The 18892-nt window shown below is 38.3% G+C and overlaps 1 protein-coding gene across 1 annotated transcript; it reads left to right on the top strand.

Moving 5' to 3' along the window:
• Nucleotides 1–4947: 4947 nt before the first annotated feature.
• On the top strand, nucleotides 4948–18886 carry LOC111860008 (myosin heavy chain, fast skeletal muscle-like). Its single transcript, XM_072715149.1, has 38 exons — nucleotides 4948–5160; nucleotides 5373–5516; nucleotides 5605–5761; nucleotides 5914–5941; nucleotides 6134–6245; nucleotides 6326–6418; nucleotides 6523–6586; nucleotides 6672–6770; nucleotides 6850–6953; nucleotides 7065–7203; nucleotides 7285–7403; nucleotides 7596–7745; nucleotides 7827–7997; nucleotides 8099–8405; nucleotides 8521–8588; nucleotides 8678–8765; nucleotides 8878–8995; nucleotides 9380–9503; nucleotides 9605–9741; nucleotides 10114–10369; nucleotides 10522–10764; nucleotides 10850–11026; nucleotides 11409–11554; nucleotides 11661–11751; nucleotides 11827–12216; nucleotides 12306–12432; nucleotides 12514–12632; nucleotides 12743–12939; nucleotides 13027–13210; nucleotides 15144–15309; nucleotides 15439–15563; nucleotides 15655–15963; nucleotides 16046–16249; nucleotides 16350–16475; nucleotides 16646–16816; nucleotides 17018–17122; nucleotides 17202–17297; nucleotides 18737–18886. Exons 1-38 carry the CDS (start codon nucleotides 4960–4962, stop codon nucleotides 18884–18886), a joined length of 5805 nt encoding a protein of 1934 aa, XP_072571250.1. The 5' UTR covers nucleotides 4948–4959.
• Nucleotides 18887–18892: the final 6 nt, after the last annotated feature.

The following is an 18892-nucleotide window of genomic DNA, read 5'->3' as shown; positions in this document are numbered from 1 at the left end:
AATGTGAATTCAGTCATCTAAATTTCCGAGAACAAAGCTTGACTAAATAATTTTTTAATTTAAAGTAGATTACTATAACTAATTAATTGTTCTTCTATATTGCCGACAAGATAATTATTTGCTTTTTCAAACAATTTTAGTTGAACTGCATCCCTACAGACAGTTGCCAGAGTATCCCCGGATCGGCTTTCTCGGGTTTAAACTACTCCCAGTCAAAGATCGCCATCTACTGTTTATTACACGTATCAAAGGAAGAACGCAATAGGCGGATTCAAAGCCCGCCAAAAAGACTGCCGTTTAGAAAAACCCAAATATTTTAAGTACTTCATATTTTATTATGTTACAATATTGCTAATATTATTCCATACGCCACCACGTGCAGGAGAAGCAGTTGACATTTAAGGTAATTTCTAGAAACGGGTATTTTTGCCTTCGTGTGAGAACGAAATATTTTCTTCACATAAATAGCTGAACAATGTTTTACTAGGCTAGCACCCAAACAGATAAAAGACACGCAAATATAACCGATAAAACTTAAACTTTACGGCAGCCGTATAGACTGTGGAAACCTAAATATTTAAGGGTTTTTAAATTAAATGTTCTTCGGTATTCCGAAGAATAGCATCAATTGGTATCAAACAACGCTAAACTAAAGCAGTTTATACTGAAGTAAAATGAACACAGTTGCCAACTCACATATGGCGTAAATATAAACATCTGTATAAATTTTACATCTGACAAGTAAAATATACCTCCCTTTAGTGTTACCACATTCAATTGAAAGTCGCTAAATGACGCACCAATCAGCGCATTGGTTGCTTTCTGTCTATAGTGTCAAACGGTGTCAGCTTTAACACAGAGGAGTATAATAAGTCCTTAAACACTACGACCTACTCCTTTTCTCACTATAGTATTATCATTAGTTTGTCAATTTTGCGCAGGGACCTCAACACTTTGGGTTGGCTTAGGCGCAAAGCCCATTCCGACCTGCTTCACATTGAAGTATTTCTCCTGGACCAGATGAAACAGTATGACATGCTTCGCGGAAATAAGCTTGAGGATGTCATTAATTCGGAAAAACAGAAGTGATTTTTTTCCAGACGAATGCAATACGCACCCAGATTAGCGATTGATCCTTGGCAGCGGTGTATTCATTAACACTTATTCACATCTAGTGGATTGACTGTGCTGCTCCCGTCGCTCACTGAACAGGGCAGACGAAAGGACTGGTGTCCCTTGACTATTTTCTGGAACGTATCTATTTTTTCCGAAAAGTCTCTAGATTTGTCGCTAGAGGTTTTTTTTGGGGGGGGGGAAGGTCACCAAAGGGTTCTGGAAAGTTGCTAAATTTAGCCACAAATTCGCCAAATTGGCAACAATACCTTTCTGATTCTAATGCTGCTAGTCAGGTTTTAAGTCAAGTGCTAGTATTCCCATAGGCAGTTGCACCTAAGTTTATAACATAGACAAAACCCAGAGGAAAAAGGGAAACCATAAAATAATGAGAATAGTAATAATCATCCTATTGCCTTTTTCTAAATTAAGATAAAGGTTAATTTGGATTTTAAAACATTTTAATTGATGACTACTCAGATATTTAAAAATAAATCTGTACTACACAGTCACTCCTGCTCTGTAGCTTAACAAAACTTACAGCTATAACTGATCCTGATCCTGGTCCAGTATTTAACAGCTGTTGTCCTGCCAAGGCTCTTGAGTAAAAAGTTGAGGTTGGGATTGGTTCCCTAAGACAAAATACAAAGATGGATGTATATATTTTATATAAATAACCATGTATAAAATCATAAAGCATGGATAAATATCCTCACTTTTGTAGAACTGTAGAATTCAGTAAAACTGCATCTAAGAGTTCTAAAATGCAATAAACAATCATGCCTAAGTATTCAGAAATACTATAAAGTATATTGTAGAATAAATAAATCAATGTCATATTTAAAAATATATATATATAATAAATCAAAACACCATTACTTGCCCCCGCGACCCTGACCAGGATAAGCAGTTAGAAGATGGCTGGCTGGCTGGATGGATGGGTGGATAAGTACTTGCTTTGTATAAAGTTCAATTTGGACTGTCTTCATATATATGAAAAACCTAATGCAACTCTGCTTCTGACAGTCACATATAGGTTTTAGCCTCAAGTTCATTTCAGTGAGATGGAAGGTTGACTTTGACATCAACCCTTCACAATAAACCTTAAAGCGCAATGTGACAAATACCAGTACCCTTAAAACAGAGCTGAGCAAGCATCTATTTTTGTATTTTCTCCTAATAAGAACATACTGCAACAGCAAGGTTATCTAGTGTTACATTTTATTAAACATATAAACCCATTCTCTTACGTGTGACTACCTCAGAATGCTCATCAGCATTTTCTAGTATCGTCTTTCAACTGGAAGACAGTAAGCATCTTGACAATGCCATTTAAATTCCTTAATGTTATTATTAAACTAGAAGAGAACAGATGTGAATGAGATGCATAGGCTCTTTGTTTACATTAAACACTGACTACTATGCAGTATATGGTGGATGATAACTATAACTTAAATAAACAAGGAAAACACTATAAAACAATGAAATTGTGTGATGGTAAGTATTTATTTGGTTTTAAATATTTGTCTGGAAATAAGCTGGCTACTAACATACATTATATATCATATCTACAAATAACTTTAAATGATTAAGTTTAGACTACTCACATTGCTTATAAACAACAGACCAAAAATACCTGTTATGAAATTATGATATTAGTCACCTAGGGCAGTCCTCCGTTTCACAAATTAAATGGAAATCAGCCATTAAAATCATGCTCAGGTTGACATTTTAATGTTATTCTGAATGAGGTGATTATCCTGAGATTTTTCATAAAACACATTTCAACTGCCTGGATTAAAATGGACCTCTACACCATCTGGGTTCAGAAAATACCGACTGTCACCCCTGATTTTTCAAGTGAAAAGACAAGCAGGGGTGCTGCAACAGTATACCAGTGGCATCTGTGAGCTTCCCCACAGCCAAACCACACCTCCATTTAGTGCCAGTTTCCATTACAAAGATGGACTGGTCTCCAAATGTTGCTGTCACATTGTCTGACCTTGAGTACTGCATACTGCTAAATATATTCAGTGAAGTATCCTGTGAACATAAAAATACCACACTTTCATTATGATAAAGGTTTATAACAAACACAAAACCTTTATAATTTTTTATTTCTTTCCCTTATTGGCCTTAAAGACATCATTGTTAAAAAAAAAAAAAAGTTTTTTGGGGACAAAAGCAATAAAAAGGTACAGACTAGCTCCAAAATACTCATTTTTGAGAGATACAAAGCTTTTACAGCAGCTGGACATCCATGTAGTACTGCTTAGATGTTTGACCAAACATGTAAAAAGTGCTATAAAGTACTTGCAACTAATGATCAATGTAGCACCACATATCATCACAGCAGTTACACAACAAACGGTATCATCAAGCTTTCCCCAATCCATTAAAGGTTTAAAATAAGAGTTAAGCTGTGATTAGTAGGATGGATAACTCCAACTAACTAAGCAATGCCCAAGAATTACTCGCATTAAAAATAATTTTCTTGTGGGCAAGCGAGTGAAATATATCAGGGTAGGGGGCAAAATGCATGTCCAAATAGAGCAGGGTCTTTCTGCTGAGCAACAACAAATGTTTCTATAAAAGCAGCAGCTCCAGACTTATTCAAGGACTGCAAGACATCCAGAGAAGGTGAGTGAGTCTTAACATCATTTGGCAATGGAACTCATGTTTAAAGCCCTAGTTTGATGCCTATAAGATGTCTCTCTTAAAAAGTACATTTCAATAAGCTGTAAACTGTACAAAGTAATATTTAGGAATTAATTTTAAAATGAAAAACATTTCTATTAACAAATGATATATTGTAATGACAATGCACTATCAATTCTGATAATTTTATTGAAATTTTAATTTTATTGCTTTGTCATTAGTTAAAAAGTCTATAGATTAGACAGTATCTGCACTACCTAACTAATCACAGTGAATTTCTCCATATACTTGACACTTCTCTTCCAGCATCCAAAAGGTTGCCATCCACTGCCATTCTCTCTCGGCATCACATCAGGTAAAGAACTTCTGCATGTTGGAAATCCACATATTCACAAAGACAAGCTGCTTTCCTAATGCAGAGGCAAAGAAAGAGTGGTGTGATAATACCTAAGCTGATGATAGCATGATACCACCCATCTTCTAGCTACTTATCCTGGCAGGTTAGCAGGGGAGGCTGGAGACTATCCCAGGAAGCAAAGGGTAAAAGGGATGCCAGTCCATCTCAGGGCACATACCTACACATTTAATCACACACTACAGGTAGTTCAACAAGAGTTCAACACTCAGCTCTAGAGGGGTGAGGCAATAGTGGTACAGTTTTCTGGTAAATTTTTATAAAAATTGCTATTTCTGACAAAAATAATTAATGTCCTTTGGGTTGAAAGAAATACTTGTCAATAATTAGCAAAACCCTCATGGACACAAATTCTATAATTTCTTCGATTACTAATGGTTCACTTTCGTTGTTATCTCATTGTACTTAAAATACTCTCCTTGACAACAACCAAGCCATCTAACCAGTTTCTATGTATCAGTTCATTTCTGATGCAAAGTTATTTCATGGAGCATTTATAAAGGAAGGTTTGTCTGCCAAAACACACAAAATCATGTTCTATTTGAATGAAACAGAGCAGAATACACTTTTTTACAATGTAGAAACCATTTAAACAAAGCATTTCAGAGCTAATATGGATCAAAAGATCACTATACTAAATCGAGTCTAAATCAGGTGATGGACTTTAAATGAAGGCACAGCAATTGTTTAACTTACCAAGTGTAATATATGCTTTATATTGAAGAAGTAACAGATTTGATAAATGATTTCTTATCCCTCAGTAAACTGTCATCATGGGGGATGGAGAAATGGAGTGTTTTGGCCCAGCGGCCATTTTTCTCCGGAAGCCCGAGAAAGAGAGGATTGAAGCCCAGAACAAACCATTTGATGCCAAAACATCATATTTTGTGGCTGAACCAAAGGAGATGTACCTCAAAGGGGTTCTTCAAAGTAGAGAGGGGGGCAAAGCCACTGTTAAGACTTTGTGTGGGCAAGTAAGTACAACTGTGTACCTAACAGATTAATTACAGATCATTAATACAAAATTATTAAGCTTTTCATTTTTAAATGTCTTATTTGCATTATGGTCATGGTAATCGCTACCAGTTTTGCACATAAAGCAATTAATGTATTCAGTTTTATTTGAAAGGTCTTTTTGTGACATTGCTTACATCTCTGGACATATCTCTGTGTCTTCTTAAACCAGACCATTACAGTTAAGGAGGATGACATTCACCCCATGAACCCTCCAAAGTACGATAAAATTGAGGACATGGCCATGATGACCCACCTCAGTGAGCCCACTGTGCTGTACAACCTCAAAGAGCGTTACGCAGCATGGATGATCTACGTAGGTTTTTCCATTAAATCTGTTTGATGCGTCCTTTCATATAAAAATATGTACATGTATGAATAAATGTTTACTTTCTGTATTACAGACCTACTCCGGGCTGTTCTGTGTCACTGTGAACCCCTACAAGTGGCTCCCAGTGTACGATGCTTCTGTTGTAACTGCCTATAGGGGCAAGAAGAGAGTTGAAGCTCCTCCCCACATCTTCTCCATCTCTGACAATGCCTATCAGTTCATGCTAACTGGTAAAGAAAACTTAAAATGATAATAATCTTTATAATTATGTTGCTTTTCAAATGAATTTAGGACAAAATGCATTGTGCTTTCCATAAAAAATTCTTAGAATTAATCTTAATACCCAAAATTAACTAAATGAATGCCCAATTTTTCCTTGCAGACCGTGAAAACCAGTCAATTCTGATTACGTACGTATTAATATTTTTACACACAAAATATACTAAATTAAATCAGAATAAGCACTATAATAGGGACATTTCCTAATAGTAAAACAAAAACAATATTAAGGAATGAAATATGATTCATTAGATTTACAGCAAAATTCAAAACAGCAAATTCAAGGTAAATACAGACAAACAGAACTCTCTGTCTTTCCTCAGTGGAGAATCCGGTGCAGGAAAGACTGTGAACACCAAACGTGTCATCCAGTATTTTGCAACAATTGCAGTTTCTGGACCAAAGAAAGCTGAGCCTGTTGCTGGAAAAATGCAGGTCAGAGAGAATAATAATTATACTGAATAAGTAACAAACATATAGTAGCAAGAGTCTCAATGCTCCAGTGTCTCCTGTAGGGTTCCCTGGAAGATCAAATCATTGCAGCGAACCCTCTGCTGGAGGCTTATGGTAATGCCAAGACTGTGAGGAATGACAACTCCTCTCGTTTTGTAAGTTTATCTAAACTGATGTTAAATTTTACTCTCAGAATTACCTGCTAAAATCAATGTTTTAATAAATGTTTTGATGATCAAATACTTTCATTAAATTATAGGGTAAATTCATCAGAATCCATTTCGGGCAAACAGGGAAACTGGCTTCTGCTGATATTGAAACTTGTAAGTCCTCATCTCCCAAATGATTTACTTCTATTTAATTCAGCACAAAATGATAAATTAACATGTTGCAAACTCCTAATGACAGATTTGCTGGAAAAGTCAAGAGTCACTTTCCAGCTGTCAGCTGAGAGAAGCTACCACATCTTCTATCAACTTATGACAGGCCACAAACCAGAGCTGCTTGGTATGTACCGAGTGTCTGGGGTAAACTGGGGTTTTGTACCTGCAGTTTACATCTGTGAATGTTTTCTTCATCTTTACAGAGGCACTTCTGATCACCACCAATCCATACGACTACCCCATGATCAGTCAAGGGGAGATTGTGGTGAAAAGTATCAATGATGTTGAAGAATTTATAGCCACAGATGTGAGTAAATGATTAATGAAACATCACGTTCATTTAATCACAGTATTACAACAGAAATTTGTCTTAGCATTCAGTAAATTATAAATCATGTTTTTCTTTTGAATCACGCAGACTGCAATTGACATCTTGGGCTTCAGTGCTGAGGAGAAAATAGGCATCTACAAACTGACTGGAGCAGTGATGCATCATGGGAACATGAAGTTCAAGCAGAAGCAGAGAGAGGAGCAGGCAGAACCTGATGGCACTGAGGGTAACTGATGAGATTCCCTTAACCACAAAATGATTTACCCTGGGTTAAAGAGCATGAATCAACATATTGTTTGTATTTCAGTGGCCGATAAAATTGCCTACCTCTTGGGCCTGAACTCAGCTGACATGCTGAAGGCTCTGTGCTACCCCAGAGTGAAGGTCGGGAATGAGTTTGTGACCAAGGGGCAGACTGTACCTCAGGTGAATTATATACATTTATAATGATTTCTTGTGCAGCAACACAGAAAATATATGATTATATCTCATGTTGTTATGTAAGTGTGCAAATGCAGCAGTTTTATACATTAAGGAATTTTAAAAACTGTTCGAACGGTTTAAGTGAAAGGCTGAAGAGTCAAGAAAAATATATTTTTTTCGCTTTGCAATTATCAGGTTAACAATTCCGTAAGTGCCCTCTGCAAATCAGTCTATGAGAAAATGTTCTTATGGATGGTGGTGCGTATCAATGAGATGTTGGACACCAAGCAGCCGAGACAGTTCTTCATTGGTGTGCTGGATATCGCCGGCTTTGAAATCTTTGATGTGAGTTGATATTCCCAATGCCATTAAATATTCAGTTCCCTTATAAGATGAAATATTAAATCTATTTACTCTGAAAATCAGTTCAACAGCCTGGAACAGCTGTGTATCAACTTTACCAATGAGAAACTGCAACAGTTCTTCAACCATCACATGTTTGTGCTGGAACAAGAGGAGTACAAGAAAGAGGGGATTGAGTGGGAGTTCATTGACTTTGGTATGGACTTGGCTGCCTGCATTGAGCTTATTGAGAAGGTATGTGACATGAACATTGCTCTATATAAATAGATTCTTCCTTTATTGTCATTTTTAAAGATTCTGTTTATTTGTACTTATTTTATTTGTGTCTCCAACAGCCAATGGGCATCTTCTCCATCCTTGAAGAGGAGTGCATGTTCCCCAAGGCTACAGACACAAGCTTCAAAAACAAGCTGTATGACCAGCATCTGGGCAAAAATAACGCCTTCCAGAAGCCCAAACCTGCCAAAGGCAAAGCTGAGGCCCACTTCTCCCTGGTGCACTATGCTGGCACTGTGGATTACAACATCTCCGGCTGGCTGGACAAGAACAAGGATCCTCTGAACGACTCCGTAGTGCAACTCTATCAGAAGTCATCTGTCAAACTGCTGGTTCACCTCTATGCATCACATTCTTCAGGAGAAGGTATTTACAATTTTAGACTTTTGTGTATGTGCCATGAAAAAGAGAGTGATTTCATCAGGAAGACTAATAATGGCATATCACTATATACTCACAAATACAATTAATTTCTAAACAGATAGCGGTGGCAAAAAGGGAGGCAAGAAGAAGGGTGGCTCCTTCCAGACTGTGTCTGCTCTGTTCAGGGTACAGTACATATTGTAATCAGTTACTGTCTGCAATATCTATACATGCCTCCATCTTATGTCAATGACATACATCCTGTCATCCTACAGGAGAACCTGGGCAAGCTGATGACCAACCTGAGAAGCACTCACCCACACTTTGTGCGCTGCCTGATTCCAAATGAATCAAAGACACCAGGTTTGTACAGGACTGTACATTATATCAACTGCATAAACATTAGTATTAAAGGAGTTTCACTAGGTTTATTCAGATTTTATGTATAATTCATTTACTTTAATTTGTCCTCCAGGTCTGATGGAGAACTTCCTGGTTATCCATCAGCTGAGGTGTAATGGTGTGCTGGAAGGTATCAGGATCTGCAGAAAGGGTTTCCCCAGCAGAATCCTCTATGGTGACTTCAAGCAGAGGTTATTTTGAACGCTTCTCTTTCATGGATTACTCTATCAATAGAAGAAATTTCCTAATGAAATATCCTTGATTTATACAGCTATAAATGATAACAGCTAAATAGGAATCATAAATATAATAATAATAATCTTAATTTAAATAGCACTTTTCATATATGGATTTTCACATATGAGATTAAAGTAAAACCAAAGACAAAGAAGCAACTACAGTACAGTACAGGTCAGTGAAATTATAGAAGGATGGAATAAATGTAAAGTGAAATAAAGCTAAACAAACAAATATAATGAAATAAGATTAAAATGTTGACGTTAGAAAAGTATATTTTAGTAAAAAAAAAATGGAAACAAGCAGCATAAATAATTTTTTTAAATGAACTATTTCAGATACAAAGTCCTGAATGCCAGCGTGATTCCGGAAGGACAGTTCATTGATAACAAGAAGGCTTCAGAGAAGCTCTTGGGTTCAATTGATGTGGACCACACTCAGTACAAGTTTGGCCACACCAAGGTAAAAGCCTGGAGATATAATCTGTATCATGCAATTTCTAACACACATTGCTGGACTCATTATCCTGTTATTTATCTAATATCTACCACATCTGTCGCCAGGTGTTCTTCAAAGCTGGTCTGCTGGGGCAGCTAGAGGAGATGCGAGATGACAAACTGGCCACTTTAGTCACCATGACTCAGGCCCTGTGCCGTGGTTTCCTCATGAGAAGGGAATTTGTGAAGATGATGGAAAGAAGGTACATCAGTGATACAATAAAATAATTTGTGTTTCTTGAGATGTAGAATAATCTCACCAATATTTTCTAAGATAGTCAACATGTACTTTTGCACTGACGTGAGGAAGTATAAAAGCACCTTGTTATGAAATTCCTTAGAAGTTGGGATCTTGTATGTACAACTATCATTTTCCAAACTATGTACTACGCTCCACAAAAAAATGAGATTACTCCAACAAATCAAATTAACAATAACAAAATATGCCACTGTTTTTGAGAGTCACTGTGCAGTTAATTTGGATAACATGCAAAATTTTAATTGATCCACTGCTTAATCCAAATTAATCTACTGATTCCCAAATTCTAATAAACTGTATAATTTTATTCTGACAGAGAGTCTGTTTTTACCATCCAATACAACATCCGCTCATTCATGAATGTGAAACACTGGCCATGGATGAAGCTGTACTTCAAGATCAAGCCACTCCTGAAGAGCGCAGAAACTGAGAAGGAAATGGCCAACATGAAGGAGGAGTTTGAGAAGACCAAAGAAGAGCTGACGAAAGCACTGGCCAAGAAGAAGGAGCTGGAGGAGAAAATGGTGTCTCTTCTACAGGAGAAGAATGACCTGCAGTTACAAGTGCAATCAGTATGTAAATAATCTGATTAAGTAACAGAGATATTCAAATACTGAACTAACCACTATGACTTGTTAAAACTTATTGAAGTTTGTAATGACTTAATGAAGAGTCATTTTGATCTTACAGCTTGAAAAATAACTTTAATTTTATTTATACTTAGGAAACTGAAAATCTCACAGACGCGGAGGAAAGGTGTGAGGGTCTCATCAAAAGTAAAATCCAGCTTGAAGCAAAACTCAAAGAGACAAATGAGAGGCTGGAGGATGAGGAGGAAATCAATGCTGAGTTGACTGCCAAGAAGAGGAAACTGGAAGATGAATGTTCTGAGCTGAAGAAAGACATTGATGACTTGGAGCTGACCTTGGCTAAAGTGGAGAAGGAGAAACATGCCACAGAAAACAAGGTTAATCTTCATTCATTAATCACTATATATCTATGAATAATTTACTTAACTCTCTGTAACCAAATATGGAATGCTTTCTGCTCAGGTTAAAAACCTGACTGAGGAGATGGCCTCTCAGGATGAGAGTATTGCCAAGTTGACCAAGGAGAAGAAAGCCCTCCAAGAGGCACATCAGCAGATCCTGGATGATCTCCAAGCAGAAGAAGACAAAGTCAACACTCTGACCAAAGCCAAGACCAAGCTTGAACAACAAGTTGATGATGTAATTATGATCAGCTGATCATCAGTGCTTCAATTATCACATATAAATATACATGCCAAGAATGAATAAAATGAGCTGTTCCAATCATGATATGCTACTATCGAAGTCATGGTCAAATGTGGTAAAATATGAATTTGCTTACTAAACCTCTTTTGTTGAGACTTCACTTTTATGGTAGATTCACTGAAGCACTGGAAGATTCCAGTGAAAGCTTCTCCAGTTTTGATTTAATGCTTGTAATGTCACTCATAAACAAAATATGACACCCGAAAGCTTGTCAAAGGCAGGGCAAAAATTTACGTGTTGCAGTTAGATAGGTGGCAGAAATGACAAAAATCTTACTAAAATTACAATGTAACCAGATACTTTTCAAATGTAACAGCTAGAAGGGTCACTGGAACAAGAAAAGAAGCTACGCATGGATCTTGAGAGAGCCAAGAGAAAGCTTGAGGGAGACCTGAAACTTGCCCAGGAATCTATAATGGACCTGGAGAATGACAAGCAGCAGTCAGAAGAGAAGCTAAAGAAGTAAGAGTATTATACACAATGCCATTTGAAAAATATCAAGTCTGCAAAATATATCAAAGTTTCATACCTTCTTAGTTTCTGATGCTCATCTGACTGACATCCACAGGAAGGACTTTGAGACTAGCCAGCTTCTGAGCAAAATTGAGGATGAACAGACACTGGGTGCTCAGCTTCAGAAGAAGATTAAAGAGTTGCAGGTACGCACTTGGTACTTCAAATGAAGAATGTGGAGATATCTAGTACTATGACTTACACACTCTCATGTATTTTAGGCTCGTATTGAGGAGCTGGAGGAAGAAATTGAGGCTGAACGTGCTGCCAGGGCCAAGGTTGAGAAACAGAGGGCTGATCTGTCCAGGGAACTTGAGGAGATCAGTGAGAGGCTTGAGGAAGCTGGTGGTGCAACCTCTGCTCAGATCGAGATGAACAAGAAGCGTGAGGCTGAGTTCCAGAAGCTGCGCCGTGATCTTGAAGAGTCCACCCTGCAGCATGAGGCTACAGCTGCTGCCCTCCGTAAGAAGCAGGCTGACAGCGTAGCAGAGCTGGGAGAACAAATCGACAACCTTCAGCGTGTCAAGCAGAAGCTGGAGAAGGAGAAGAGTGAATACAAAATGGAAATCGATGACCTGAGCAGCAACATGGAGGCTGTTGCAAAATCAAAGGTATGAGGAAACTAGGATGTTTGAGGCGATTAAAGCTGATTTGTGGACATCACACTTTTTTACAAAAAAAAAAAAATTAATTCTGACAGGCCAACCTGGAGAAAATGTGCCGCACCGTTGAAGATCAACTAAGTGAACTCAAGTCGAAGAATGATGAAAACGTTCGTCACCTAAATGACTTAAGTGCACAGAAAGCAAGACTCCAGACAGAGAATGGTAAGTAAAATACAGACTACTTTTAAGCAATAAATACCACAAAAGTGAAACATAAGTACTATGCTCTTTTTATTTATTTAGGTGAACTTGGTCGTCAACTTGAGGAGAAAGAAGCTCTTGTTTCCCAGCTGACTAGAGGTAAACAGGCCTACACACAGCAGATTGAGGAGCTCAAAAGACACGTTGAAGAGGAAGTCAAGGTAACTAGAACTGTAGTTCTAAAGTTTGCCAATAAATAGGTTGAGTGAAATGCATCCTTTCATATCAAAACTGATTCAAAAGCAATTTATTCAAACTGATTTTTTTTAAGGCCAAGAACGCCTTGGCCCATGCTCTACAGTCAGCCCGCCATGACAGTGACCTCCTCAGAGAGCAATATGAGGAGGAGCAGGAGGCCAAGGCTGAACTGCAGCGTGGAATGTCCAAGGCCAACAGTGAGGTGGCTCAGTGGAGGACCAAATATGAGACTGATGCCATCCAGCGTACTGAGGAGCTTGAGGAGGCCAAGTAACTACACTGATTCTATATCTTCACTTACCTCCATAAATTAATTTCAAAATAATTCAACCAAAACTAAAATTTCACTCTCCACAGGAAAAAGCTTGCTCAGCGTCTGCAGGATGCAGAGGAATCTATTGAGGCTGTCAATGCCAAATGTGCTTCTCTGGAGAAAACCAAACAGAGACTGCAGGGTGAAGTGGAAGATCTAATGATTGATGTAGAACGTGCAAATGCATTAGCTGCCAATCTAGACAAGAAACAAAGGAATTTTGACAAGGTAAATACATATGATACAAATTCTAAAAAAAATACTTTGATAAAATAAAAATAAAAACTGTAGTTCTTTCTCTATAATGCACCAGATAGCTTGCAGCAGCACAAAATTTCTGAGTAATAATTAGTGTGTTTTAGAACCCTTTTTTTTACAATCTTAATCACTATAATTTACTTTCTCTCTACCTGAGATCATAAGGCTTATAAGGATTCTAAAAGGTTTATCGTCATTTATACTAATACAAGCACTGAGTACGATGAGATGCTTACTTGCGTGTTTCCTGCAGACAGACACTGGGTATCAACACATAGGAAAAACACAAATCTGTTCAAAATAATAGCAGTCCAACATCACTAACCTGATCAAACACTGTTTTTGGTAAAAATTATATTTCTACATGGCAAATAATTTACTAGTAGGTGTAGTTGAGTAATGGAAAACCAACAGACTCAATAGTCATGACATGCATGCTGCTGATTCTGTGTAACAGAATCATTACTTGAAAGGGGCGTGTTCAAAATAATAACAGTGTGAAGTTCAATTAGTGAGGTCATTCATTCTGTGAAAAAGTAGGTGCCAATTATGGGCCTTATTTAAGGAAGGAAGGCAGCAAATGTTGTACATGCTGGTTGTAGTGCATTTCTCTCTGAAATTCTGAGTAAAATGGGTAGTTCCAGACATTGTTCAGAAGAACAGCGTACCTTGATTAAAAAGTTGTTTGGAGAGGGGAAAACATATAAAGAAGTGCAGAAAATGATAGGCTGCTCAGCTAAAATGATTGCAAATGCTTTAAAATGGCAACCAAAACCTAAAAGACGTGGAAGAAAACCAAAAACTACCATTCGAAAGGATCGAAGAATAGCCAAGATGGCGAAGCTCCAGGAAGATCAAAGAAGGACTAAAGTTACCTGTGAGTTCTGTTACAATCAGATGACGCCTATGTGAAGCCAAGCTATCAGCAAGAAGCCCCTGCAAAATCCCATTGCTGAAAAAAAGACATGCTGAAGAGGTTACAGTTTGCCAAAGAATATATTGACTGGCCTAAAGAGAAACGGCCACATTTTGTGGGCTGATGAAGACAAGATTGTTCTTTTTGGGTCTAGTGGCCACAGGAAGTTTGTCAGACGACCCCCAAACGCTGAATTCAAGCCACAGTACACTGTGAAGACAGTGAAGCATGGTGGCGCAAGCATCATGATATGGGGATGTTTCTCATACTATGTATTTATCACATACCAGGGATTATGGATCAGTTTGAATACCTCAAAATACTTGAAGAGGTCATGTCATCTTATGCCGAGGAGAAAATGCCCTTGAAATGGGTGTTTCAACAAGACAACGACCCCGAACATACCAGTAAACCAGCAACATCTTGGTTCCAGACCAACAAGATTGACGTTATGGAGTGGCTAGCCCAATCCACGGACCTTAATCCAAAAGAAAACTTGTGGGGTGACATCAAAAATGCTGTTTCTGAGGCAAAACCAAGAAATGCCGAAGAAGTGTAGAATGTAGTCCAATCATCCTGGGCTGGAATACCTGTTCACAGGTGCCAGAAGTTGGTCAACTCCCTACAACACAGATGTGCAGCAGTTCTGAGAAGCAGTGGTTATACAACTAAATATTAGCTCAAAGATTCAAAGGAATTCAAAATCTTAAAACATTTTTCAGTTCATACTTTACAGTTTGTAAAGAAGAATGTGGACACTTCTATTTTTTTGAACAGCCTAATATTCCCTTCCCTTCCCTTTCTGTAAAAGAATAACACAAATGTGATGAATTTCTCTTCTTGTTTTGATTTGGAATAGAATTTGTCGTGTTCCCGATGCATTTGCTTGTATGGAAATAAAAACTATTATAAGGATTTTCAGCTTTATTAACTTTTTTAGACACACTGCTATTATTCTGAACAGAACTGTATGTTTTGTTTTTTCAGGTCCTAGCAGAATGGAAGCAGAAGTATGAGGAAAGTCAGGCAGAGCTGGAAGGGGCTCAGAAAGAGGCTCGTTCTCTCAGTACTGAACTGTTCAAGATGAAGAACTCCTATGAGGAAACTCTGGATCACCTGGAGACCATGAAGAGAGAGAACAAGAACCTGCAGCGTATGTTTCCATATTGATTGATAGATTCGGATTTCAGGAACATGAGATTAGCCTCCATTAGACTCAAGATCAAGTCATAATCATTAAATTACCCTGCTCTATAATAATGAGTATTTGTTTAATCCTCAGAGGAGATCTCAGACCTGACTGAACAAATTGGTGAGTCTGGAAAGACCATTCATGAGCTGGAGAAGTCCAAAAAGACAGTGGAGATAGAGAAGTCAGAAATCCAGACTGCTCTAGAGGAAGCTGAGGTAATCACACCCATAAAACAGTAATAACAGGAAATAACAAAAATAATGCTGGGGTACGGGAGGAATTATTATTTATCATTTATCTTCACAGGGCACACTGGAGCATGAGGAGTCTAAGATCCTACGTATTCAGTTGGAACTCAACCAGGTCAAGGGTGAAATTGACAGGAAGCTGGCTGAGAAAGATGAGGAGATGGAGCAGATCAAGAGGAACAGCCAGAGGATCATTGATTCCATGCAGACCACTTTGGATGCAGAAGTCAGGAGCAGAAATGATGCTCTGAGGGTCAAGAAGAAGATGGAGGGAGACCTCAATGAAATGGAGATTCAGCTCAGCCATGCCAACCGTCAGGCTGCAGAGGCCCAGAAACAACTGAGAAATGTCCAGGGACAGCTTAAGGTATGTATACAGTTATCTTGAAAATAAAAGGGAAGAGTGTATCTCTCAATAAGAAGATAATGGAAGATGTGTTATCCTACAGGATGCCCAACTGCATCTTGATGAAGCCATAAGGGGACAGGAGGACATGAAGGAGCAGGTTGCCATGGTGGAGCGCAGGAATACTCTGATGCTGGCTGAGATTGAGGAGCTGAGGGCTGCTCTGGAGCAGACAGAGAGAGGCCGCAAAGTGGCCGAGCAGGAGCTGGTCGATGCCAGTGAGCGTGTTGGACTGCTGCACTCCCAGGTATGTTTGAAATATCAAAAGTTATGTATGATCTCCCTGGAGACATTGCTCCAAATATTTGCACCTGTATTAATATTAAAAATAAATCAATGTCTTTCAGAACACCAGCCTGATTAACACCAAGAAGAAGCTTGAAGGTGACCTTGTTCAGGTCCAGGGTGAGGTGGACGATGCCATTCAGGAAGCCAGAAATGCAGAGGAGAAGGCCAAGAAGGCCATTACTGATGTGAGTCATTTATTTTATTAATTAAGTTCTCCCCAAATGAGCTTGATGGGCCGAATGGCCCCCTCTCGTTTGTAAATTTCTTATGTTCTTATGTTCATTGAAAATATGACATATTTAAACCCAGAACCAATGTCATTTGAATAAACAACTTCATCATATGATCCTTTCAGGCTGCCATGATGGCAGAGGAGCTGAAGAAGGAGCAGGACACCAGCGCCCACCTGGAGAGGATGAAGAAGAACCTTGAGGTCACAGTGAAGGACCTGCAGCACCGTCTTGATGAGGCTGAGAGCCTGGCCATGAAAGGTGGAAAGAAACAGCTCCAGAAACTAGAAGCCAGGGTGGGTTTGTGTTGGCATTTGAAATGCGAAATGACAGTAATCAACATAATGGCCATCAAAAGCATTAATAAAAGCAAAAAAAATATATAGTGATATATGCCCAAAATAACACAAAGCCATTTCCAGTTAACAAACAAGCATGAAATATTAAGATGACAGGGTCTTTTCTACCATAACACTTGGTAAAAACCTGTTTTCCAGGTGCGTGAGCTGGAGTCTGAGGTTGAAGCTGAACAGAGACGTGGAGCCGATGCTGTTAAAGGTGTCCGTAAATACGAGAGGAGGCTCAAGGAGCTTACCTACCAGGTAGATTTGGAGTATTCTTTTAAAATCAACTGCAATGAAGACAGTTAAAAAATCTATTCATTATCTTTACTATTCATAGGCTGAGGAGGACAAGAAGAATGTGACCAGACTGCAGGATCTGGTGGACAAGCTGCAACTGAAAGTGAAGTCCTACAAGAGACAGGCTGAGGAAGCTGTAAGTATCATTTTCTAAACAAGATGCTAATTTTCTAATTCCAGAGCTGAGCAATAATATGATTTCCACAAAATTTCATTCTGTAATCATCTGATTAGATATCTACATTGCATAACCTGCACCTTGAACTGAGACATTATTTCTGAAAGATTGAGTCTTTAGAATGATTGAGAATTTATTATTATTATTATTATTATTATTATTATTATTATCCAGGCTGTCTTAAAACATTAAAAAAAAGTTTATACGGGGGTATCTTGGAACAGAATCTTGGTTGAGGTTCAAGTTAAATTTCCCAATAAGAAATAATGTAAATGAACTTAATCCATTCCAGACCCCCAAATTGCCTGTTTAAATCAATCTACCTACCTAACTAATGATAAAAAGCATTAACAATCAATATAAAACTAATACTCACATGAAAAAGCACACATACAAAAGCAATAAACATGAAATATAAATGACAATTTATGAGTACTTTATCTGTATTGATGTGAGCTGATGGCATACTGGAAGTGGCAGGTGGAGAGAAGGAGGGATGGGTGGTTATTGTTTGGAAGGGGAGACGCGTCTTGATCCATACCAGTTTTAGCAGCTCTGTTTTGTTTTGTCATGTTGCAAGTTTTCAGTTGAGTTGCGCCTAGATTTTTCTCGACCGACCTGTTCGAGGTCCGAATTGGTAGAGTTGAACGCGTCTCGACCCATACAAGTTTTAACCTGTTTATAGTTTAGTACAACATGTTCATACGTAAATTGGATATTTATTTTTAATATCATGTCTAATTGTTGCTAATTATTTTTTCATGTTATGACACATATGAAGAAGTGGACTGTTTACAGTCTTGACGTGAAAGCTTATATAAAAGCTTCCGGAAACACCCTGTAGGCAACAGGATGTGGAAAATTAAATGATGCTCACAACCTGGAGCGCCGGAATGAAACGGAGCCTGTCACTAGCTCCATCACTGGGTCTGCCACCAGGACAACCTGCTGCACTTGCAGGCCATTTAAACCCTCTGGACAACAATTATAGCCTACATATTCTAAAACCCAACGTTCCTTTTTAATCAATATTAATAATTAAGTACAAAAGCATTTAAAATACTGTCATTTGATTTGTGGATGGTTCAGTACTATTAAATATGCTATGTATATAAATATTTTGTAAGATGCAATGTATTAAATTGAAATTAAATATTGTATTGTGTTAGGGCTAATAGTGTATTTCAGCTCAGTATCTCTAGAGTATCCCACATTTTTGACCGAGTTACAGCTAGATTTTCGACTGACCCATTCAAGTTGAAGGCGTCTTAACCCATATAAGTTTTAGCAGTAACGCTCTATTCCAAGATTTCAGTCAAGGAGTCGAAGTCGAAAAAAAATTGACAAACCCGTTCGACGTCTGATGCCAACTGATGAGGTCTTTGACTGCTGTACAGGAGGAGCAGGCCAACACTCACCTGTCCAGGTTCAGGAAGGTGCAGCATGAGATGGAGGAAGCCCAGGAGCGTGCCGACATCGCTGAGTCTCAGGTCAACAAGCTGAGAGCCAAGAGCCGCGAAGCTGGAAAGGTCATTTTTCGCATGTAGTATCTT

The sequence above is a fragment of the Paramormyrops kingsleyae genome, chromosome 8, assembly GCF_048594095.1.
Source record: "Paramormyrops kingsleyae isolate MSU_618 chromosome 8, PKINGS_0.4, whole genome shotgun sequence".
In the NCBI taxonomy this organism is placed as follows: Eukaryota; Metazoa; Chordata; class Actinopteri; order Osteoglossiformes; family Mormyridae; genus Paramormyrops; species Paramormyrops kingsleyae.
Note: the sequence above shows the minus strand (reverse complement) of the source record. Positions and strands in the feature narration are given on the sequence as shown.

Excerpts from the sequence above, each read along its gene's own strand:
- LOC111860008 (XM_072715149.1), top strand. The coding sequence starts at position 4,960 with ATGGGGGATGGAGAAATGGAGTGTTTTGGCCCAGCGGCCATTTTTCTC. Across the intron at positions 5,942-6,133 it reads AACCAGTCAATTCTGATTAC|TGGAGAATCCGGTGCAGGAA; the intron begins GTACGTATTAAT and ends GTCTTTCCTCAG. Across the intron at positions 9,742-10,113 it reads GTGAAGATGATGGAAAGAAG|AGAGTCTGTTTTTACCATCC; the intron begins GTACATCAGTGA and ends TTATTCTGACAG.